This window comes from Mustela erminea, chromosome 1 (assembly GCF_009829155.1).
Source record: "Mustela erminea isolate mMusErm1 chromosome 1, mMusErm1.Pri, whole genome shotgun sequence".
Lineage (NCBI taxonomy): Eukaryota > Metazoa > Chordata > Mammalia > Carnivora > Mustelidae > Mustela > Mustela erminea.
The window spans coordinates 14,878,770-14,903,142 of NC_045614.1; the positions used below are offsets into that span (position 1 = coordinate 14,878,770).

Genomic DNA, 24,373 nt, shown 5'->3' on the forward strand with positions numbered 1-24,373 from the left:
TTGCCCAGCAGGCAGAAGGGGCCTCGGGAATCCTCAATTAGCTAACTACCTGCACCCCCAGAGGTCTGACTGGGCCTGTGGTGTAGACCTGGGCCTTCCAGGTTCCCTACCTCCCCCGCCCTCCCACCCAGCACTATCTGTCCCTATCTGGTCACCATGGCAGCCATCAGTAATTCGAGAGGAGCCCCCACCCACCAGCCCAGCCCCAGCGCCTTGAGTTTCATCCTGGGGCGGCCAGCTGGGAGGCCACCAGCCCCTGGGTGCAGAGCAGAAATGGAAGGTGGCTCCCCATGCCGGCAGCTGGGACCTGACAAGGGGCTGCTAAGGTCCCCTTCCCTGTGCCACCTGAGGGCAGGCCTCTTCTCTCCGGAAAGCTCATCTCCAGGCCCCCCATCCCCACCCCTGCCGGATGCCTCTGTCACCTCTCTCCTCTCTCTCCCCTGAGCTCCTCAACAGGCAGGGAGGGCTGGGTGGGTCCTGCCCCTGGGAATCCTGAGCTCTGCATCCTGTCCTGGCCACCAAGCACCAGGTATCAAGCAGACACTGACCTAGGGACAAAGGGCACAAAGCGCTATCCCACTCGCGGAGCCCAGCACAGCCACAGGGGCTTTGCATGGGCTGTTCATGCTGCTTTGAATGAATGCTGGTCACCCCCATCCCTTGAACCTGGCCTCTGCAGATCCTTCTAGTTGTTTGGGTGGTGACCTCATCTAAGAGGCCCAACCAACAGCGCTCCCTTGCTCGCCTCTTGACAAGAGACGCCAGCTGGTGCCCTGGCTTTCTCTTTCTCTTTTTTTAAGATTTTATTTATTTATTTGACAGAGAGAGAGATCCCAAGCAGGCAGAGAAGGGGAAACAGGCTCCCTGCTGAGCAGAAAGTCTGATACGAGGCTCAATCCCGGGACCCTGAGATCATGACCCGAGCTGAAGGCAGAGGCTTAACCCACTGAGCCACACATGCGCCCCAACCCTGGCTTTCTCTTATGGAAGGGTGCTCGCCATGGGTTTCTCCCTCCAGGTAGACAGCACAGCACTGTGGCCCTCCTGCGCCCACAGCCCGACAGCAGCAGGTCTCCATCTGGGCCAAGGACCGCCCACAGGGCAGCAGCGAGGAGCAGGGACCATCTGGAGGGATGGGGGATGGAGAGCATTTGCACCCAGCGCACAGACACTGCGCATGCGACTAAACTGAAGCCTGAGTACTTCTACCTCCCTGGCCCCCTACAGGCCTCCCTGGGATACTGCCTTTGAGCTCTGATGCCCCTGGTGATGGCTGCCACCTCAGTTTCCCTGGGCGCCATGGGGGCTTGGGAGACAGGGCTGTGCTGCCCAGACCACCTTATGGTGGTTGTCTGAGGGGCGGGAGTCTGCACCTCTGCTGCTCAGAGGCCCTGGTCTCCAGGGGACCCCCTCCCAGCAAAAGCCCTGGGAGGACAGTGCCTAGAACCCTCCCTTCTGAGCCTTGGTTCCCACATGTCCCTCCCAAAGTGGCCACAGCAGACACAGATGGGGGGGGAGGTGGCTCCCATGGTGGATACATTTATTGACAAGAGTGGGGCTGGGCTGGGCTTCCAGCCTCTGCTTCTGGCCAGAACAGGTGAGAGAGCTTGAGGAGGGGTGCCCAGCAGGGAGGGCGGCACACCTTGCTGTCCCCTGGCTCGGGAACCGGTCTTATGCACTGGGAGCATACTGCAGCACCAGCCGGTCAAAGTCGTTCTCCTTCAACGTGGTGGGGGAAGGGGGAGACACAGAGAGAACATGAGTCAGGACCCCAGTCACCCTCCTTCCCTGGCCCTGCCCGGGGTGTCTGGGGACCAGGGACAGACAGTCCGCCTGGGCTCACCTTGGCCTGGTACTCCTTGATGAAAGGGTGGAACCGATGTGCATCCTTCAGCTGGGACAGGTAGCGGTTTGTCACCTGCAGGGGACAGGAGGCCAGGTGAGCTGAACAGGGGCGAGGGGAGCCAGGTGCTGCTCACATACAGGGCAAGGGGAGGGGTGGGGGGGTGGGGGAGCTTCCCAGCTTCCCACTGACCCCAAGCAAGAGCTTCCATCTCCCATCACCTCCATTACTCCATCCGGAAATCTGGCTGATGCTGGGTGGGACCCTCAGGGTTGGGGCAGAAAGAGGGGACAGGTGGCACAGAGCCTCTGCTCAGTGCACAGTGGAAGGATGTGCCGAGGGGCTCAGTGAGTGGGTTGGCAAGGACCCAGGCCCAAGGAGAGGGCGGAGGGCAGGTCAGGGGGAACAGGGCTGGGAGGGGAGGGGGGTTTGTTCTGGGCACACTGTGCAGAGAATCCCCAGGGATCCTGGTGCTAGAACCTGGACCTCAGACAGAGCCCTTGCTGCCAGCCTCGCCCCTCCTCCTCAGGCCCACACTGACTATATGGGGCGGGGGCAGCTGTCTCCCCAAGCCCAAGGGTCCAGTGCCATCTCTGGGGTGAGTGGGAGAGTTGCTCTATCTGCTATACTACGCTAGCCCCGAGGCCACCCGGGGGCCCTGCTACAGGGATGGGTACCAGACGGCCAGGAAGCCCTGGGGTGGGTCCCTGGTCAAGTGGGCCAGTCAGCCACCTCAACAGCCGGGCCCCAGAGTTCTCCCTCCCTCCCTGCCCTCACACAACATGGGATCACAGGGATGGCTCCCCTGGGCCCCTCTCCTCTGTTCTTCTGCCCAGTGACCTCCCAGAGGTGGCACAGGTGGGGGACCTGGCTCGGCTGGCCCTGGCTTGGGCATGCTCTGAGACACAGCCCACTAGTTCACACAGCCCACGGGAGCAGCCGACCTACAGCCTCAGCGCCCGCAACACCAACTTCATAGCGACCCTTGTGCTGATGGCAACCGCACCTGCCCCCCTGCCAAAGAAGTGGCTTTCTTTGAGACCCTGAGCTTCGTCCGGGGCTGGGGCCACACCGCAGAGACCTGCCCAAAGCAAGAAGGCCAGAAAACCTCCCTGAGCCAGGGGGCCCTACCTCGGGGGGCTTGCCCAGGTGCTGTGACAGGACGACGAGGTTGATCAGTGTCTCCGGGTGGCCACTGTCCTGGAAACACAGGAGACGCCAGGCGAGCAGGGTCAGCTCCCCCAGGCCCCCAACTTGGCCTGTCCACCCCCATCTCTGGTGGGAAACCGGCTCCCTTTGACCCAGGGTAAAGACAGGACCCACTCAAGGTCACACCCTCAGAGCTGTGGCAGGGGGCAGGGCTGGGGGACCCAAAGCATGTCCACTGGCCACTCCGCAAGGCCATGACCTCAGGGCCCCCCTTCTGCCTGGGAGGCAGCGTGGTGGCAAGGGGGGAGCCCCGGCCCTCACCCGTCTTCCCGCCTCCCCACAGCAGCAGCTTCCCCTCAGCCCAATGTCTCATCTGTGGGCCAGGATGAGACCAAGCCTCCTTGCTGGTGGCAGTCTTTGAGGAGTAATTTATCACACCAATGGCAAAGGAATAGAGCCCAGCCCCAAGTGGCCTGAACACCATCACAGACAAGGGGTCCCCCTCCCTGCAAAAATGAGATCTGAGACCTCAGGGCAGACCCCACCCACCCCTCCGGCTCTCTAGGGGCCTTGGCAAGAAGCTGCTGGGAAACTACCAGAACATCCAAGCGGGTGACCTCACCCTGCCCACCCACATGAGGCATTGAGGCACAGGGAATGCAGGGAACTGGCCCCAGACCCCCTGGAGCAGGAAGGCAAGACCGCTGCAGGGGGCCCTGACCGCGCACTCGAACAGAGACACAGCAACCTGGATGCGAGGTGTCATAGGTTCAAGGGACTGCATAGACCCCAGCCTCCTGCATGGACCCGGCTCTGCTCCACTGCTGCCCCTCTCCAGGGCGACTCAACTGCCCCCCACCTTAGTCTCCTCGCGGAGGTTGTCAAGAGGGACAATGGCACGTGCCCATGGAAGCAAAACGAGGGGAACGCCAGAGGAATGGAAAGGACAGTGGAAAGCAGGGGGTGGCCCAAGGCACCGGGACAAGAGAGGCCGTGGCATGGCAGGGAGAGGAGGGGGTCAGGGCCACTGGCAGCACCCTGCCCCAGGTGGGATCTCAGAGAATGAGGACAGATGGGTGTCATTTCACTGGGGACCCCGCTGCCTTCTCCTTCCGGGGCACAAACATCCCACCAGGCCAGACGTTCCTGACTGCACCCAGCAGTCCAGTTAAGGTCCAAGCCTGTCAGGGAGGCACAGCGGCCAGCACAGACACAGGCGCCCTGGCAGGCCAAAGCAGCTCCACGCGGGCAGCCCAAGGAGCACCCGACGGATGGCCCCTGGCCTGTTCGTGATCTGCAAACAATCTCCTGAGTGTGCACAGGTATGGGGGAGAAAGCTTCCTACTGGTGTCCTTTTCTCGTAACATCAAAAAACGTTTTCCAAAAACGGAAAAAACTTTGACATTTCCTCTGATTATAAAAATAACACACAAGACCTCATGCGTCAGTTGGGAGAAGGCAGCGGGGGTGCCCTGCCAGGGCCTCACTAGAGGTTCCTCTCCTAGACCCGAAAGGCCCAGGCAACACCTCCCATCGGCAGCCCGCTCTCCCCTTGGTAACGAACAGCAGGCATCTCTTCCAAGTACTGGCTCAGGGGAGAAGTCACATCAAGAGGCCGCCAGACCAGGCAGCCAAGACCTTTTTGCTCAGCTCAGCCCTGCTGAAGTCCAAGCCGATAGGAGCCTCCCATTTCTGAGAAAGGCCACAATCAACACTTCTATTTACAGTCCGAATCTTAGCTGATTTGCTATCAAAATAAATTCCCACATCACGTGCCAGGCCCGTGGGGTCTCCCTCTGCCCGGTCGGTATGCCTCTGCAGCAAGCCCTGCGTCCCCTGCCGCCCCCACCGGGAGCCGCCGTGTGGGCTGGGCCTGCCGTACCTTGTCCAGAGCCTCCTGCAGCACGCCTTCAGCAGCCTCCCATCGGCCCTGGGCCATGTGGCAGGCCGCCTGCCCATTGAGCAGCAGCAGGGTGGACGAGCACTTGTCAGCCATCTCCTGAAAGATGTAGTAGGCATCCTGCAGCTTCTCACCACCCTGCGGGCAGAGTTTCAACATCACCGGTTTGTCACCCTGCTCCCCAGCCCTGCCACCGCCTGCTCCCGCACACGGCAGGGTGACGCCAGCTGGCACTCCGCGGAAGTGATGCCAGCGTGGCCAGCGCGTGGCAGGCCGTCCCTGGACCCCTCTCTTCTGTCGCTGAAAGTCCGGGTTCAGAATGAAAGGCTCTGTCTGCGTGCTAGAGATGCAGCATCACTTACAGGGGAGCCTGAGACCAAGATGGGCTTGGGAAAAAACGCAGAGCTGGTGAACAGTGGGCAGGGCTCTCCCCCTAAGTCACAGGGACTAGAAAACAGTTTGGGTGAGGCCTCAGCCCCAAAGGCCAGTGCAGGCGCATGCGGATGGGGCACACATTTTAAGCAGCCATTAAAAAAAAAAAAAAAGAAAAGAAAACAAGAAAAAGAAAAGCTTAGAGAAAACCCAGTGCCAGAAGCCAGAAAAGGGGCCACTGCCGGTGGGCAGGAGGGGCAAGGCATGGAGGAGATGGTGGCTGGGTGCAAGGGAAGGTGCATGGGAGACACTGGCCACTACCCAGTGCCAGGAGCCCAGGCAGTGAGCTGAGTGGGAGCCAAGCCCAGGGTCAGGCCTGGGAGGCTGCCCCACCAGGCAGGCTCACTCGGTCCATCAAGTCTGGTCCCAGAGCCCCCCGGCTCATCTGCTCTGGCTCTGGCCAAGATGCTCGGCTATGAGGAGCCGGGTATGGGGCTGCAGCTGATCAAGGTGCGAAATGTGCCAGGACGCACTGCATTGGGGGTTCCCCTAGGGGACAGGCCCTTGACCCAAATGAAGGAGCAGGTCCAGTGCGTCCACAGAAGCCTGTATCAGCACTCTCCCCCAGGCAGCAGCCAGCGCTGGATCCAGGGGGCACCTCCCACCTCCTGGGTCTCTGATGTTCCCTCATTCCCCCAGCAAGGCCCAGGGGCTCACCACAGCCAGATTGACCCACGCGGTGGCCAGCTGGGTGAGGGTAGCGTCCTCATCCTGGTCCTGCATTTTCTTCAGTTCCTTCCTGGAGACAGAGGAGAAGGGTAGGAGGGAGTCCCCCGCATTCTGCTCATGGGACACATACTGGTGCCGGCTCACGGCCCTGACCCAGCTGCCCCCACTGCACACTTGGGAAGCCCACCCCAACTCTGCAGGGAGACAAGGACAGCACCATCCCTCATCCCAGACAACACCCTGCCCCAGGCAACACCCTGCAGGGAGGGGCAGGCAAACCAACAGTGTGTCACCCCCATGGGCTTGAATGAAGTGAATGGAGAAGCAATTGCACTCCTGATGTTCTGGGCCTTCAGAAAGGGCCCAGGGAGGGCCCCCAAGCTGAGTGCCCCCTAGCGGCCAGAGGCCTGGCTTCTGGGGAGCATGGCGTCCTGCTGCTCTGACAGCCGCTGCTCTGACAGTCCTGACGCCGGGGCCCCAGCCTGGGAGCTGCAGCTGGGGACGCGTGGGAGAGACATACCGGGCGAGGTCCAGGCGGTCCAACTTCAGCAGGATCTGCACGGTCATGGCCATGCTGTGGGACAGACAGGCAGTCAGCCTCACCACTCTGCGGCTCATCGGGGTTCACTCTGTGTGGGCACCACCTCCAGTACATTCCTAGGAGTCCCTCGGCCGCCAGCCCTGCCTGGCCGGGGGCGATGCTGAGCCGCACTGGACTGACCCAGGCTCTACAGGCTGGGCCAAGCCTCCCACAGCTTCCCGGGGCCCTGGCTTCCCCATTTCACCACTGAGCACGCGTGGGGCTGGAGTTTTCATCAAGTCCCAAGTCGTCCCACTCTGACTACCCTGAGACTGGGCACCATATCTGTGCCCCAATCCTGGTGCGAGGGAGACACTGGCCACCACCCAGTGGCAGGAGCCCAGGAAGCGAGCTGAGCAGCCAGACCCAGGGTCAGCCCCCAAGGAATGCTGTGGGTCCAGTCACAGCGCGGCTGTGAGGGGCACGTGCTCATGCCCTCCAGGGCCCACACCTATGGCTTCCCTCTCTGCCTGAGAGCTGTGGCCACTGCTCATGTATGAGTCACTCGCTCCCTCATCTCCCCGCCCAGAGCAACAGTGTAGGAGTCTGAGAAACAGTTATAGAGTCTGCTGCTTTGTAAGCTGCGTGCGAGACCTATTTCTAAGCTGCCACAAATCCCTTTCTGGATGGGGGGGGGGGGCCAGAAACAGATACAAAAATGAACCTGTGGGGACCAACTAACCAAGGGACAACAGGTACCCAGAGAGTTCATAGGGGAGGGCAGTCGCACCCTCCAGGCCAGAGCCTGGACACGGCGCCCTAGATGAAGCACTGGCCCAGAGTCACCTCCTAGGGCGGGGGGTGGCACCCGTGGCACGCTGCCAGCTCTGGAGTGCGCTGAATGGGGGCTGGCATCAGGGGAGGGCCTGGGGGGACACGGGGAGGACACAGAAAGGCCAGGGCCCAGGAACACAAGGCTCCGTAGTGGGGGTGGGGGTACAGAAACCACGGGCAGAACAAAGGTGCTTTCTCCTCTGCCATCGGGAACAGAGGGTTTCCAGCCCTGGGAGCCGTGTCCTTGGGAACAGCAGACCAGCCGTGCAGAAAGGAGTGTCTCCTGGACCAAGAATGGGAGCTGCAGCCTGAATGGGAAGCCTGGGCCCCACCAGTCTCTACCGACAGCCCCCCACTGTTCCCATGACAACGGCCAATGAGGCCTTGAGCAGCCTGGAGACCAGAGGGGCCGCTCAGGCCTCCAGGCCTTCCCGCCAGAACAGGGAGGATACTCACCACTCCAGGCTGTCCCCCTGATGCAGGGCACGCAGGGCCGCATCTGGGTTCTGGTCGTGGAAGTAGATGGAGGCAGCCATCAGCAGGAAGGTGGTGTTGGTCACGTCCACACTCCGACTCATCTCTCGGTCCAGCTCGGCCACAATGGAGTCCCTGCGAGACAAGGCTGCTGAAAGCCTGCAGCCAGAGGTGGGCGGCAGCCTTGCCTCTGTGGGAGCAGACAGGTCCAGAGAGGGTGGGCCAGGCCCCCAGGGGAACACAGCAGCTGCAGGCAGAACGGGCCCCTCGTGGGATGCCTGGGTGGCTCAGTTGGTTAAGTATATGCCTTAGGCTCTGGTCATGATCTCCAGGTCCTGGGATTGAGCCCCGTGTTGTGCTCCCAGCTCAGCAGGAGTCTGCTTCTCCCCCTGCTTGTGTTCTCTCTCTCAAATGAATAAATAAAATCTTAAAAAAAAAAAAAAAAAAAGAACAGGCCCAGCTGTTGCCATTGAGCCCCACTGGGCACCAACTTCACTGCCTTTCCACATGGTACTTCTTGCCCTTACACAGGGAGACTGAGGCTGGGTGCTTTCAGGCCCCATGAAGAGGTGGGGGGCAGGAGGGGACATGTCCACAGAGCAGCACAGACAACTGCTAGGCCTACAGACCTCCTGGCCCTCAGAGACAGGAGGCTGTAGTGTCCACATTACCCTAGATGTGGAGGGACAGACTGACTTGCCAGGGTCGCCTCTCTGGGGACAGGAAGCCACACAGATAACTCTCACTCTGGTGACATCGCCGCCTTCTGCAGTGGGCAGCTGCGATGGCCAGCTGCTCTGGGCAGGCGGGCCGCGTGCGGGCTGGTGACCGGGCTGGAGCCAGGTCTCCACCATCAGCCGGGTCCCCCACAGACCATAGGATACCCAAGCCATGATCTGCTTAACTAGAAAACAGAGCCCAAACCCCTTATTTCAAAAGGCTGCTGAGCAGTTGACAGAAGGGAAGAGGAGCCCGGCCCCAAGACGCCACCGGACCAAAACTGCTGTTCAGGGTCCACAGGATCCCCAGAAATGTGTGCATGTCACGTGGGCTGCTCGGGGGCCACTGGCCAGAATCTGCATCTAAGGCCCTGGAGGATGGAGACACACCTGTCACTGTCCTTGTGACCACCAAGGTGCTGGAAGGACAAATGACTTCAAACCCGAGACTATCTCCCACTCCGCACACCCAGAGCGCGTGCAGGGCGTGACACAGGGTTGGCACAGGAGCCCTTGCGGCCACCCCACGACGTTCCCTGCCTGGTTTGTGGCACCAGGACTAGACACGCCGCCTGCTGTTGTTGATGTGATGGGAGCATCATACGGTGTTACTTTAACATGACACGGGTCACCTGCAGGTTCTGGGACTTTCTCCACAGCCTGCTTGCCGCGCTGGCTGTGGGGATGCCAGGACGGACGCACCCTGAATCCCTCCGCCTTCCTGAGCTCCTGCCCCATGGCAGCCCCTGCTCCTACAAGGTCCCTGGGTCCCCTCCTCTTCCAAAAGGAGAACAGGGCTTGTCTTCTTGGCTCATGAAGAGTGGTGAGGGAGAAAGGACAGCCTCAGGAGCCTGCCTGCCTTGGCGTCCTGGGGCTGCTGTCACAAAGCCCCGCAGACCTGGAAGATGCAAACAACGGGGACAGACTCTCTCACAGAGAATTCTAGAAGGTAGAAGTCCGATATCCAAGTGTGGGCAGGGAAGGTTCCTTCTGAGGCCCCCGAAGATGAATCCATCCCAAGCCTCTCTCCTGGCTTCAACCAGCCGCCCACAGTCCTTGGCGCGCATTGGCTTCTGTGTCATCCCGATGATGCCTCCATCTTCACGCATGCCTCCCCTCTGTACCTTCTCTGTCTTCTCATCTGTCTCTAATCAGGACACCAGTCCCGGATTCAGGGTCCACCCTACATCCAAGATGATCTCAAGATCCTTACCTAATTATATTTGCAAAGACCTTACCTCCAATGACGCTGCGTTTATGGGTTCTGGGGATCAGAACCTGGGGGCCCCCATTCAGCTGTCACTGCTGACAAGTAAATTCCCCCCAGCCTCAAGCTTCGAGGGCCAAGGACCCCAATCAGGAGACAGGGCACAGAATGCTGCCCTTCATTAGGGCAGCGGCCGGGGGTCACAGCAGGCGGTCTCACCCACACCTGGGACCCAACGACAGCCTTGGTGGCCCATGAGAGTAGCATAGTATCAACAAGGTCATGATCAAGTCCTGGTATCTAAGAAGTTCCACTAGGCCTTTCTGTGAGGCTCCTTGCTACTAAGAGGGATGCTCCAGGGTGGTGGTGGGGTCTCAGGGCTGGGCAGGTGGGGGAGGGAAGGTGGGTGGGGGAAGACCTGTTGCCCTACCCCAGGCACCCTGTGGGGAGGATATTTGAATGTAAAACTTCCTAACCCCAGGGGGCCTCAGGACCAGCCATTCCTGGGCTGGGGAGGCAGCACAGAGGACCACCGAGCCTGCTGGGTCATGCTGGTGCTCCAGGCCTGGGCAGAGGCAGAGCCTGTAAGAACCGGGGCAAGTACCAGCCAGCAACACAATGAACGGCTCACACAACTGCCCAGGCAGGGCAGGAATGCCCTGAGGCTCAGGGAGACGAGAAGGTGGGGAGAGATGCAAACCCTCCCATCCTCACCTCTGGCTGTCGTTGGCCAGGTACTCAGCAAACATACGCACGGCCTGGAGCTCAGGGGCGGAGGAGGGCTTGATCTCATCCAGGACCACACCATACTTCCTCTGCAGTCAAGAGAAGCATGCTGTCAGCTGGGCCTGCTCTCCCCTGTGGGGCTCACACCTCAGCCCTCAGGAACACGAGAGCTTTTGGGGGCTCTAGGAGCACTCTGGCAGAGCCCTGACGCCTGGAACCAGTGGCTTCCCCCAGAACCCACTGCCCGCAGGGGCCCCTCGGCCTGCCAGGGCCAGCCCTGCCACAGGCCCTGCTGCGAGCCAGCACGGCGTCACCTGCCACCTGTCAGGCCACAATGCCCACCACTCTAGCAGGAGACCCCAGGGCTGAAGTGAAGGGCGAGGGCCCTGCCAGCTCCGGGTGGAAGGCATCTCCCAGGGGCAGGGGGTCTAGGCATCAGGACACACACCCCCTCCCGCTGATGCTCAGAACCAGTGGTGGTGCTCACTGCTGGGAGGGGAACTGGAGTCAGGGGCCCACTTCCACCACATTCCTTCTCAGGTGGTTTTGATGTTTTTGCTGCCACCTGCAGGTGTCCTTTTGTATGTATACATTCACAGGCATACATGGCAAGGAGACGCCAGGTACACCAGAGCATCCCCTCTGCTGGGGGCCGCATATACTGTTCACGGTAAGGGCAGGGCACGGAGGCCGGGTGAGGAGGATGGGTCAATGGGAGGGCTGGGGTCCCAGCAGGCTTCAGAACACTCCACAGAGGGAAAGATGTGAACAGAATCCAGGAAGCCACCCAGGGCCTGATGTGAGGTGGAGGCAGCCACGGAGCCATGTGCCCAGGACAGATCACGGTCCAAGGCTGAAGCTGGGGAGGAGAGGCAGGTGGGAGGCCAGCTGCCAGTGGGCCTTGGCGGGGGAGGCCAGGGCAGGGCACAGCTCGGTCTACACCATCTGGACTGCCGGCATGGCCAGTGCAAGAAGAAAAGCTGCCTGTGGACTACAGGGGGTTACACAGGATTCTGTTTACTATCTACTTGCTTATTCCAAAAACCTAAAGCTATACTAAGCAAAGAGAACCTACTGATTACATAAATAAAGAAAAAAAGGGGGAAGAAATCCCTATAATGGTCGTTTGGCCTCATGAGTCCACAAACTCAGGAAAACAGCCACCTACTTGTGGAGGCCACACTCGCTGCTCAAGGTCCTGGACTCTGCCCTCCTTTGTCTGTTGTCCCCACCCCAGTCGCCGCCCAGCACTCTGTTCTTTACTCTCCTGTCCCCTGGGCCTTGGAGGTCACAGGCCCACACTCACCTGTGCAAGGTATGCTCTGTAGAGGAAGACGTCCCTTTCTATATCTCTCTCCGGGCTTGAGGGCTGCAGAGAGACAGGGAGACCAGTCAGGATGCCTCGAGCTGTGTGTCAGACCTGTCCTCAGGGGAGGCCAGGTAGCTTCCCCAGTGGCTGCCGGGCCTACATCCCAGCCCTGATCTTGTCCCAGACCATCACCACCCCAGGAAGGGGGTTCGATCCTTACCCGCATCCACCCAAGTGAAGAAAGTGGGGCACCCACTCCAGCTGCATGGCCACGGGCCAAGCTGGAGCCCATGCCACACTGAACATGTGGCCACTAGTACTGACAGGTGCCCCCAGAGTGCGATGGGTCAAAACAGAAGCTGCTTAATGATGTGGGTGGTCCAGGAGGTTGGTCGGGAAATGCCTCAGTGCCTGGGTTTGTAAAAGTAGAGAAAACAGGGGCACCTGGGCGGCTCAATCAGTTAAGTGTCTGCCTTCAGCTCAGGTTGTGATCCCAGGGACCTGGGATTGAGCCCTGCATTGGCAGTCCCTGCTCAGTGGGTAGCCCCAATCTCCCTCTGCCCCTCCCCTTGGCTCATGCTCCCCCCAACCGAAATGAACAAAATCTTAAAAAAAAAAAAAAAAAAAAAGGTAGAAAAAAGAAGCCTGGGAGGATTCCCATCCAGAGGCCAATGGTTGATTCTGAAGAACCGATGGGACCCGGGAGACCTGCAAAAGGGACTTTACTTGTGGTAACAAATACTTCCATGTAACCTGTTATTGTCCTGTTTTTGTTCCAAAACACGTTTTAATCATGGAAAACAGAAGAGACAAAGGTCTGTCTCACTCAGAGGAGAGCTCAGCGGGGCTGCCCGGGAACAATGACATCTGCATCCAGCCTGGGCCACGCCGCTCGGCCCCGGTGCCTTGGAGCCGGGAAGCCCTGCGGAGGGGATTTCACTCGGGGAAAGAACAGAAAATTATCCTCTCACTCGGGGCCTGTGGGAAGAAGCCCCCTGAGCCCTGGCCAGGCCATGAGGCTATGGGGGATACGGACAAGAGCCAGGAAAAGAGGAAGGCTCGTAAAAACTTGGGCAGAAGCTGCGTGGTGAGTGCTGGGCCGATCTCCAGATCCGAGAAAACAGGGATGGCATCTTTCTGAGCAAACGTTTCCCTGCCATGTGTGGCTTGGGGAGGAGAGCTCACCAGAATTACCTGAGAACAAAGCCAGGAGGCCCACACCCACCAAAGCCGGCAGACCCCTGAGTGGCCCCCAACTGACCTCAGACGGCTCCAAGGTGCAGCCAGTCCTGAAGACAGTAAGTACCATGGTGGGGTTGGGTAGTGATGGGATAAGGACCGCCGTCAGGATGGCCCCACTAGACCTGCAGCTCCTTGAGGCTTCCTGCACTGCTTCGTCCCCAATGCCAGGCAGCACCTACGATCTTGTGGGCACTTAAGAAATGTCTGACAAATGACGATATGTCACGATGGTGACACAGCACTACATCCGATCAAGGGCAATGACTCCCCAGGTGTCCCACGTGGGGTCACCTCAGCTTGGGTCTGTCAGAGATTGCTGGGGCCACCGTAATCAACTACCATCAACTGGGTGGTGGGAAAGAACAGAAAATTATCCTCTCACAGTCCCGGAAGCTAGCAGTTCGAATCAAGGTGTCAGCAGGACCACACTCCCACCAAAGGCTCCATGGAGGATCCTTTCCGGCCTCTTCCAGCTTCTGGGGGCTCCAAGTATTCATAGGGTTGTAGTCCCCTCCCCCCAATCTCTACCTCCATCTTCTCTGTCTGCCTCAAACCTCTCTTTGCCTTTCTCTTAGAAAGCATTTTTCTTTTTATTTTATTTTATTTTTTTTTAAAGATTTTATTTATTTATTTGACAGTAGATGGAGAGGCAGGCAGAGAGAGAGAGAGAGGGAAGCAGGCTCCTTGCTGAGCAGAAAGCCCGATGCGGGACTCGATCCCAGGACCCTGAGATCATGACCTGAGCCGAAGGCAGCGGCTTAAACCACTGAGCCACCCAGGCGCCCGGCATTTTTCTTTTTAAAGATTTTATTTATTTATTTGTCAGAAAGAGTGAGAGATCACAACTAGGCAGAGCAGCAGGCAGAGAGGGGGAAGCAGGCTCCCCCCTGAGCAGAGAGCACGATGCAGGGCTCAATCTCAGGACCCTGAGATCATGTGACCTGAACCGAACCCAGAGGCTTAACCCATTGAGCCAGCCAGGCGCCCCACTTAGAAGGCATTTCTCATTGGATTTAGGGCCTATATGAAATCCTGGCTGATTGCATCCAAATAGCCTTTACTGAATTCTATCTGCAATCATCCTCTTGCCAAATAAGTCATGTTCCCAGGTTCCGGGTGAACATATCTTTCAGGGGACACCGTAAAACCCAGTACAGGCTGCCCAAGAGGGTTCAGGTAGCCCGTGGACCAAAATTAAATCACACTGAATGGCTCAGTGGGGACAGTATGCTCATTCTGGATGCATCAGGGTCAATGACATGGTTTTGCAGCAGTGCATGTTTCCTATGTCACCAAAGAGGGAACAGTTCCCCAGCTCAGAGGCTGGGTTGCAGTGTGCCTCCACCCACGGCAACTGCCAGTCTGGTTTCTGTGACTGCTTCCAGTCCCTGAGTACAGCAGGGCACACTGGTTCTCCCTTTCAGCAGTGACGGAAAGTCTGAAAAATACGACAGAAGACTTGCCCGCTTAAGCACTCAAGCTATTACACATTCACTCACTTCTTTTCTCATCTGATATCCCCAGAACACAAGGCTATGTGAAAATTAATAAAAACAAAACTCGTTTGGGGCACCTGGGTGGCTCAGTGGGTTGAGGCCTCTGCCTTTGGCTCAGGTCATGATCCCAGGGTCCTGGGATGGAGCCCTGCATCAGGCTCTCTGCTCAGCAGGGAGCCTACTTCCCTACCTCTCTCTCTGCCTGCTTCTCTGCCTACTTGTGATCTCTCTCTGTCAAATAATTCAATAAAAATCTTAAAAAAAACAAAACAAAACAAAAAAACCAAAACCAAACCAAAACAAAAAACTCCTTGAAAATAGAATCAGGCGGCCAGAAGGGGGAGCTCTCAAGCCATGACACTCCAGGTCCGTGACAGACCCCAACAGAAGAGAGGTACCATGAATTCCCCACAGGAGGATGAGATTTTCTCCTTGCCTGGCAACTGGCTAGCCAAGGAGACTGTCACAACTCAGGCAATGAGAAGCCACCGGACTCTGAGCTCCCAGTTTACTCCAATGGGTTTTTGTCTGTAACAACTCCTCTCGATTTCCTTTCCCCTGTGAAAGAGGAGTCCTCTCTGTTCTCTGGACTTGCCCATGGTTTTGCCATAGGTTACACATCCCAAGATGCAATTATCCGTTAATCCCCAATGAACCCATTTTCCTAATAAAATAACTGACTTTTCTTTTTAAGGTTAACAAGGAGGGTGAGCAAGATCCTGTCAATTTCACAGCTCTAAAGCACGGCCAATAGTTCACTCTCAAAGTGTCAGTAACATCCATGTCCCTCCCTAAAAGTTCCTGCAGAAGGACCTGCTGTCCCCTCTTGTCATCCATTAGCTGGGCCCTGCCTAGCAGGGCTATTTTCTAGCTCTCAAATGACCAACCTCATTCCCATCACTGTCCATCACACCACCCCCCTGACTTCTTGTTTATGTACTTGTTTACTGTCTCCCTGAGGAGCTTAAGGTTTCCAAGAGACCTCAGAGTTTTATCTATTTTATCACTGCTTTGACCCAGCACAAATACACTGCCTGGTCCACAAAGAAGCTCAATGAACGAATGAAGGAAGGAAAGAAAGAAAGAAAAAAAGAAAGAAAGAAACGAATGGGAAAATTCGAGGAGAAACAACCTGGATGGTGGCGCAGGGTAATGTCGAGGAAGCCATTTCTCTCCCAAACAGCAGTGTCAGCATCATAAAATGAGAACAAACAACAGTTCCTACTTCACGGGGATTGAGGGTATGGTGGCATAAGCGGGCTCTCCCCAAGTGACAAATACTACTATTATTACTACAGAGGTATAAACACCTTCCTTACTCAAATACCTTCCACGGGGCAGAACGACCTCTGAGTGAGAAGTATCAAAATATGTCACAGCTTTGAGTTTTGTCAAAGGTCAGGGTAACTAACTCCTCACAGTGCTCTGAAAAGATACACTGGTGGGCAGACGTCGCGAGAAGAAGAAGATTTTAAAAATAAGAGAGCGACCCGTGGCCGCCTGGAAGCGTCTTTCTCCACCACAATCCCCTCGCCCCCGAACGGCCGCACCTTCACCCGCTGCGCCTCGTTAATGCACTGCTGGTAGCTGCCAATGTAGAAGGCATTCTTCACGTCGAACAGCTCGTCCACTTCTCCGGAGCCGCCGGTGGCCGGGCTGGGAGCCGGAGGCGCCATACCGCTGTGGTCCCCGTCGCTCCTCTTCCGGAGGGACACGTCGACCGGAAGCAGAGAGTCACCGCAAGGCACGCTGGGAATTGTAGTTTACTCGTTTCTACCTGATGATGAACCAAAGGGAGTTAAAGGACGGGAGTCGCAAGGACGACTGGCAGGGCATTCGGGAACTGTAGTTTGATTTTATCGCGCGAGCCAACGGAAATCGGGAAAAGATGGTAAGCATGTGGTCGAGGCTGGGAATGGTCAAGTGAGCTAGAGGTGGGTGGGACCACGCAGCTAGCGATCCAGTAAACGGGAGCGGTTCGTGACGTCATCTGTACGCGCCGGAAAGCACGGCTCACACGAGTGCTCGCACGAAGCTGGTGAGGGGGATGGCCGGTTTCGCGGAGCTCGGACTGTCATCGTGGCTTGTGGAACAATGTCGGCAGCTGGGTTTGAAGCAGCCTACGCCTGTACAGCTCGGCTGCATCCCTGCCATCCTAGAGGGTAAGTGTGTCTCGGCCTCTTCCCCAGGAAGCCTACCTCCTCTTATCGGCTCCCTTTCCTTCCGCAGCTTTTGCGCACCCCACTTCTGCGAGGCGAGGGAATATGCGTGGGCGTTATTGGCGAGCCTGGATCCCAGAGGTAGACTGGGCAGTGTTGGCGTTTGTAACGCACAGTTGATTTCCTGTGTGTCCGCACACAAGTGATGTAATCCCAGAAACTGGGGACCTCAGAGCACAGGGATGAATGACTAATGGCCACTACTGAGAAACTTTGGTAGTTTGCACTACCATCTTAATTTTACAAACGGGAACTGAGTTTGTCGAGATTACTAGTAAATGCAGGACTCTGGTCCCGTGAATACTCCCCACTCCCCACTCTGGTAGTGCAATCCCGTTTGCCATTAAAGAGATGCTGTTAGGGGCACCTGGATGGCTTAGTTGATTGAGCGTCCCACTCTTGATTTCCACTCAGGTCATGATTTCAGGGTGGAGATCAAGGCTGGCTCCATGCTGGACGTAGAGCCTGCTTGGGATTCTCTCTCCCCCTCTCTCCCACGCTTCTCTCCCTTCCCCGCGTTTTCTCTTTCTTTCTCTGTAGAAAGAGAGAAAGAAAGCCAGCCTAGGATATAATAAGCTGAGGGTTGAGATATTAAATAGACAAAGATGGAAAAATTGATAGCCAGCCTAGAATATAAGATTGGGAGAAGGTTTTCAGGTTTCCCCGAGCTGGGATGCTCTGTGAGGGAGTCAGATGAGATAGTGAGTCGTAGTGGGGCACCTGGGTAGCTCAGTTGGTTAAGCATCTGCCTTCAGCTTAGGTCATGATTCCAGGGTCCTGGGATCGAGCCCCGTGTCTGGCTCAAGCAGGGAGCCTGCTTCTCCATCCTCTCCCTCTGCCACTCGACCTGCTTGTGCTCTCTCGCACACAAGCTTGCTCTCTCTCTCTCTGTCAAATGAATAAATAAAGTCTTGAAAAAAGAAAAAAAGATAGTAGTGGCATCTTGGGTCAGATGGATGTGGGTTCCAGTCCAGCCTGCTACTCACTGGCTGTGTGTTCTGAGCACGTCTCTGAGACTCTGTTTCCCTTTCTGTTCAATGGAGATAATAATGGTCACACTCTCCTAGAATTTGTCCATATGCCCAGAACACAAATGACATAGGACACATTGGACACATGGTAACCGCTCATTAAACGTTAGCTATTGTGAACTGCCCAGTAGAACCTTGTCTGCACCTGGTGTATGTTGATGCCTCTTTGCCCTCTGCCCAGGTCGGGACTGCTTGGGCTGTGCCAAGACAGGCAGTGGCAAGACAGCAGCATTTGTCCTGCCCATCTTGCAGAAGCTGTCTGAGGATCCCTATGGCATCTTCTGCCTCGTCCTGACACCCACCAGGTGAGCCCCCCATAGGCCTTCTGGGTGAGTTAACCATCTGTGTTTTCTTGGGCAAGCACCTTTACCTCTCCGAGTGCCCTTCCCCTATGTTTAAAACGGGGATGGAAATCATTCCTGCCTCTTAAGGGAAGCACAGAATTTACCGGGATAGTGCGTGAGAAGTGCTGAGCATAGGTCTTGTCTCGTGGTAAGCTGTCAGTTGTCTTGTAGCCCGAGACAGAGACACATTTCTTGTTCTTGGGCAGATATAAATATGGCAGTTGGCGTGGTAAGCCCTCTAACAGCAGTAGGAGAGGTAGGCACTGTATGTTGTAAGAGTGTGGCCTGGGGAGGGGAAGTCGAGGAACACGTCATTCCAGATATTCCTTAAAGGGTGACAAGTATGTCTCAAAGGGACAAGTTTGGAGAAGGATACGCCAGGCAGAGGAAGCTACTAGAGCATTCGAGCAGAGGTGGGAGAAATGCAGGGAACAGATTAGGTACTTGGGGCTGGGCAGGTTAGAGCCAACTGGAGAAAAGCCTAGAATGCCAGGAAGAGAATTAGAACCAATTCTGTGGGCATCTGAGCAGGGGAGGGCAAGACAGAGGACAGTAAGTGGGCACATGAGCCAAGGGCAGGCCTGGGCAGAGCTGGGGCTGAGGGGTAGGGAAGAAGGGACTTGGACACTGACCAGCCTCAGGGGAGAGGGGACTGATGCTTAGGTTTCGGGCTTTGGTGACTGTGGTGTCAAGGCCCCTGCCGAGGAAGAGAGGCCAGGTTGGGTGGAACTGGTGGGAAAGGGGCCATGGGATGTGGTCAGAGGGGCTCCAGCGCTCCATATCAGAGCCTTTATCCAGAGGGAACTGGGAGCTTTGATGCGTGTGTAAGTAGGAGAGGGACAGTCAGGAAGTCTGAGGGTTGGATATGGGAATGGGAGGCAGGCACAGAACCCCTATCTAACCCAGCCTGACCCCTTTACACCCACAGGGAGCTGGCCTACCAGATTGCAGAGCAATTCCGGGTGCTGGGGAAGCCTCTGGGCCTGAAAGACTGCATCATTGTTGGCGGCATGGGTACAAGGGGCCTGGGGAGGCTCTGGGTAGGGAACCCCCTCGGCCTCAGGCCACCTACCCAGACCCACTTCTCGCTCTCCACCTGCAGATATGGTGGCCCAGGCCCTGGAGCTCTCCCGGAAACCACACGTGGTCATCGCCACACCAGGGCGCCTGGCTGACCACCTACGTAGCTCCAACACTTTTAGCATAAAGAAGATCCGTTTCCTGGTGAGTCGGCCCAAGGCCCGGATTCATCCATTTGGGATACGTGTCCCATAGGCCATCCAGTAGAGCCGTAGGAGGGGTGACAAGGACAGCAGAGAAGCAATATGAGGTAGCCCAGACTAGCCAGGGTGGTCGGGGGCAGGGCCTCTCTGAAGTGCTGAGATGGTTGAGGGAGCAGATGTCTGAAACCTTGAGGGAGAACACTCCAGGGCCCATCTCCAGGGCTGGGAAGGAGGCATGGGCGGGGGAGAAGCAGGCTGGGCACGTGAGCGGGCCCTGGACAGCGCTATCACTCCAGATCCCCTACCCCTGGCTACTGGTTCTCAGGTGATGGACGAGGCAGACCGGCTGTTGGAGCAGGGCTGCACCGACTTCACCGTGGACCTGGAGGCCATCCTGGCGGCCGTGCCTGCTCGCCGGCAGACCCTCCTCTTCAGCGCCACACTGACTGACACACTCAGAGAGCTTCAGGGCCTAGCCACCAACCAGCCCTTCTTCTGGGAGGCTCAGGCCCCGTGAGTCCATAGCCAGGTCCCGAGGGGCAGGGCAGGGCAGGCAAGGGGTCGGGTGGGGGGGCCACACCCAACAGAGGTTCTTGCCCATGGACCGTGCAGGACATTGGCTCCCTTCAGCAGTAGGGGAAACTGAGTCCGGTCCCCCACCTCCCCATCCCCAGGGTACGTACAGTGGAACAGCTGGACCAGCGCTACCTGTTGGTGCCTGAGAAGGTCAAAGATGCCTATCTGGTCCATCTGATTCAGAACTTCCAGGATGAGCATGAGGACTGGTCCATCATCATCTTTACCAACACGTGCAAGTGAGCACGGGCTGCCTCTCTTCTCCTCAGACCCCTTCCCGTAGCCTTAATGAGGCCTGAGGTGCGAGGCACATGGCCAGTGTTGGCACTCTGGGCCTCTGCTGAGACCAGAGATTTCAGAGGATTCACTCAGGGAAGCTCAGATCAAGCAGTTTGCTGAGGCCACACCTCCTGAAGAGGGAGCCAGGACTTGGGGTTCCTCAGACTCCCCCTTTTTTTTCTTTTTCTTTCTTTTTTTCTTTTTTAAGATTTTTCTTTATTTGTCAGAGAGAGAGAGCATGCGGCCCATGTGTGTGCATACAAGCCGGGGATAGGGGGGCAGCAGGCAGAGGGAGAAGCAGGCTTCTCACTGAGCAGGGAGCCTGATGTGGGGCTCGATCCCAGGACCCTGCTACCATGACCTGAGCCGAAAACAGACAGACACTTAACCGACTCAACCACCCAGGCTCCCCAAGACCCGCTCTTAACCAGAAGGCATGGGGGCCTCTGGGTGTCCCCTAGAAACGCCCTGCTGCAGCCAGGAAGGCCTCGAAGCAGCAGCTTTTTACTGTGTCTCGGGCTGTCGCTAAGGCCCAGCACATTGGCTCCAACAGCCAGGCCCTCCTCTCTGCAGTCCTGGAGGCCTTCAGAATCCTTTGAAGCTCTTGGGGAGGTCCTTAGGAAGCTGTAGCATGATCCGGAGTGGAAACGCAACCTACGTCACATGGAGGAGACCTCCTGAGTGGCTGCTGCCCCCTAAGAATGTATCAGCTACCAGAAGAGGAAAGTCTGGGTTTAGGGCTGACTCTCATTGGCTTAGGCCAGGGTCGGCAGGCAGGATACCCTGCACCTCTGCTTCTCCTTCACCAGCTGTGCAGAGCCCCCTACTTGCCATCTTGGGGTGTGCCGGGGTGGGAGTGCCTTCCCTGACCGGGGCCCTGGAGAGGCTGCCAGCATGTCCTTTCCCCCCAGGACCTGCCAGATTCTGTGCATGATGCTGCGGAAATTCAACTTCCCCACTGTGGCTCTGCATTCCATGATGAAACAGGTGTGGGGTCAGACTGCCCCAGAGACACACCCCTCCCCATCCCTAGCCTTGGCCTCTCTGCTCCTCCCAGCCTCAGGGCCTTTGCCCACTCCTCTTCCCTCTGCCTGAAACACTTCCTCCATGCGTTAACCTTGGTCTGTCCTCATGGGGGCGCCCGTGAGGGTGGGAAGCCTGGACTCCCATGTTCCCAGGCCTCACACGGTAAATGCTCAAACATTTGCTAACCCTGACCCCCAGTCTTCCCAATTCTCTTCCTGACCTGGCAACAGAAAGAACGCTTTGCTGCCCTGGCCAAATTCAAGTCCAGCATCTACAGGATCCTGATTGCGACAGATGTAGCTTCCCGGTGAGCAGCCCCACCGTACTCCCTCCTGTGGGCTGGCCAGTGGCACCCCCACAGAGGGATCAGAGGGCTCCCCTGGTGAGGGGTGGGGCCGCCCCAACTTCTGGCTGAGTGACCTGGGGTGGGTCCCCGCCTTGGTTTCTGCATGTGGATGGCACCATTGACTGGCCTCTGCCTCCAGGGGCCTGGACATTCCCACAGTGCAGGTGGTCATCAACCACAACACCCCCGGGCTCCCCAAGATCTACATACACCGAGTTGGCCGGACAGCTCGGGCAGGTAAGCAGACAGGGCCGGGTGGCCTTCGGACCTATTTCCTCCACCCTGCCCACCCCTCGAGGAGCCCAAGTCAGGAGCCAGTGGGAGAAGACGGGGTGGAGCCCGCAGGCAAGAAGCAGGGTCAAAAGTTGGGGGAATCATCCTTTCGAAAGCAAAGGCAGGGAATGTTTTGGTTTCTGAGATTCTCAGCCCGGGGTGGGCAGAGACAGGGTTTCTGGGGTGGCCAGCCGAGGCCTGGCGCTTCTCCCCTGTCCTGTGGCCCTGGGGCAGGGCATATCAGCTCTCTAGGTTCGTCTCGTCATCAAAGGACAGGTAGCAGGAATGATGCATGTTTGTGCTGCTCCAAGGGTTGTGAACCTCACCAGCTGTGAGTGCTGAGGGAGATACCGTCACCCTCACAGAAATGGGGGACAGAGAGACTAGTGGGCACAGCTCTGCACTGAGGCATGTCAAGGCTTCTCACTGACAAAACTCCCTGACAGCCGTGCCCTGGAGGGAAATCAGCCACGTCCCCAGCCCCTGTGGACGGCTGGCCCGCCAGGAGAGCCGCCTCTCCCAGGGCCCTGTGTCTCCTCTGGGAGGGACCTGCCCTCACTCCGTTCCCACCAAGAGAGCTGCCTGGTGGTCGCAGCCTGTCTCTGTTGGCCCCTAGCTCACAGCAGGTAACTGTGGCATGTCCTCGCAGGGCGGCAAGGACAGGCCATCACACTGGTGACGCAGTACGACATCCACCTTGTCCATGCCATCGAGGAGCAGATCAGTGAGTGGAGGGACAGGAGAGGGGCCGGGGGGAGACGGGTGCGTCTGGGTGAGACACCTGCCAGGCTGCTCGCGGAGCAGAGCTTGGACTGCACTTCCCGCCCTGTGCAACCCCAAGTGATGGCTTTTAGCCCGCTTATCAAAACCGGCTTCCCACAGTGGCCCTCAGCCGCTGAAAGCTACATCCGGTGGGAAGGGACTTCAGTTTCTCAGCCTGGGATGTATCGGTGGTCCCTGTGGATGAGTCAGAGCCCCAGGGCCAGTGCCTGGGTGTGTTTAACAACCCCCTTGGGTGTTTTAATGTGCAGCCCAGACCAACCAGCATTGGAAAATCTGTAATCACTGCACAGACTGCCCTAAAATTCAGAAATCTCTGGACTGCAAAGGGCAGTGTTTGAGTAATCCTTACACCCAGCGTGAGGCTCAAACTCATGATCCCAAGATCAAGAGTCGCACATTGTTCTGACGGAGCCATCCAGGCACCCCTAAAGGACAGTGTTTAAAAAAAATATTTCCCGTCAAATTCATAGTATTGCTAACAGTGACAAATAAAAGGACAGCCTCTTCAGGTCTGCGATCCCAGATCTTGCTTATCTGACCCTAATCTGCTCTGACGCCAGTCTTGCATGCCCTACTGCATGGGAAGCTCACTCCCAAGCCAGAATCTCTCCCTTGTCTGCTCTCTCCCACACGCTGGGACCCCTGCCCCTGCAGAGAAGAAGCTGGAGGAGTTCTCTGTGGAGGAGGCCAGTGTGCTGCAGATCCTCACGCAGGTCAACGTGGTGCGGAGGGAGTGTGAAATTGTGAGTATTAGAAGCTGTGAGACCCCCGGTGCCCCCTTGGAGATGAGGGCCCCCGTGACGGCCTCTCCTTCCCTCCCCAGAAACTGGAGGCGGCCAACTTTGACGAAAAGAAGGAGATCAATAAGCGGAAGCAGCTGATCCTGGAGGGGAAGGTGAGGGGTGAGGGGCACGTGGATGGTGGGGAGGGCTTACAGGAGGCAGACTGGCAGCTCGGTCACCTGCGGGTCCTCCCATGCCAGGATCCCGACCTGGAGGCCAAGCGCAAGGCTGAGCTGGCCAAGATCAAGCAGAAGAACCGGCGCTTCAAGGACAAGGTGGAGCAGGTGCTCCAGTGGCAGAAGGCCAGGGGGGCTGGCCGCAGGGGGCGTCCACCCAGGGCCCCCCCTGGAGCACGCTCGGCCCCGGCACCCAGCCAGGGCCCGTCCTGAGCACCACTGTGGCCCCTACCGGCCCTGCCTGGGATTCCTTCCTGGAACTAACGGTCAGACGGCTCCTCCCCTCCCCCCAGACCTACTCAGTCCCTGTCAGTGGGACCCAGGGACACCCATGTTGTGCTCCACACAGCTTTCCACCTTGCCGCCCCTGGCTGGCCCCTTCTTGGAGCCCCTGCCTGCAGATGAGAAGGAACACTGGCTACGAGGTTGGGCCCAGCTCCACACACAGTGACCCTGGGGGGTGGATGCTGCAGGGCCCCAGAGCAAAGGTGTGTTGTTTGCAGGAGTCACCTAATAAATGGGTCTCTTGACTTTTTCCCATCGAACTCTGCGGGAGTGGGGGCAGGAGAGGAGGGTTCAGCTGCTGGTGCTTCCCAAGGCCCCCAGAATATCATGTCACCCCCCACCCCACCCCAGTCCTCCATTCCCATCAGGCCAAGTCAAAGGTTTCAACTACAGTGCTGGCCATTCTGGCCAGGTGACCTTGGGTTTGAGAAGCCCCCTGTGGACCTCAGTTTCCTCATCTAGAAAATGGGCACTGCAAGGACACCATTCTCCAAATGTGGCTATCAGGTT

The 24,373-nt window shown here is 57.6% G+C and overlaps 2 protein-coding genes across 3 annotated transcripts; one reads left to right on the top strand and one right to left on the bottom strand.

Moving 5' to 3' along the window:
* Positions 1–1,510: 1,510 nt before the first annotated feature.
* COPE (COPI coat complex subunit epsilon) lies at positions 1,511–16,266 on the bottom strand. The gene is made up of 10 exons (XM_032316563.1): positions 16,071–16,266; positions 11,780–11,842; positions 10,462–10,562; positions 7,804–7,956; positions 6,514–6,567; positions 5,982–6,063; positions 4,875–5,030; positions 2,975–3,043; positions 1,844–1,918; positions 1,511–1,719 (listed from the first exon to the last, which is right to left on the bottom strand). The coding sequence occupies exons 1-10, from the start codon at positions 16,194–16,196 to the stop codon at positions 1,672–1,674; spliced, it is 927 nt and encodes a 308-aa protein (XP_032172454.1). The 5' UTR covers positions 16,197–16,266; the 3' UTR covers positions 1,511–1,671.
* A 237-nt stretch (positions 16,267–16,503) lies between these two features.
* Positions 16,504–24,115, top strand: DDX49 (DEAD-box helicase 49). 2 transcript variants are annotated; one of them, XM_032316493.1, is made up of 13 exons: positions 16,504–16,682; positions 17,952–18,075; positions 19,043–19,128; positions 19,217–19,338; positions 19,663–19,850; positions 20,012–20,152; positions 21,104–21,179; positions 21,449–21,525; positions 21,704–21,801; positions 22,487–22,561; positions 23,257–23,363; positions 23,444–23,515; positions 23,603–24,115. In XM_032316493.1, the coding sequence occupies exons 1-13, from the start codon at positions 16,568–16,570 to the stop codon at positions 23,789–23,791; spliced, it is 1,470 nt and encodes a 489-aa protein (XP_032172384.1). In that variant the 5' UTR covers positions 16,504–16,567; the 3' UTR covers positions 23,792–24,115. The 2 variants fall into 2 exon arrangements, with proteins under 2 accessions (XP_032172384.1, XP_032172388.1); XM_032316497.1 differs by having other exon boundaries at positions 16,505–16,682; positions 23,275–23,363.
* The last annotated feature ends 258 nt before the right edge of the window (positions 24,116–24,373 follow it).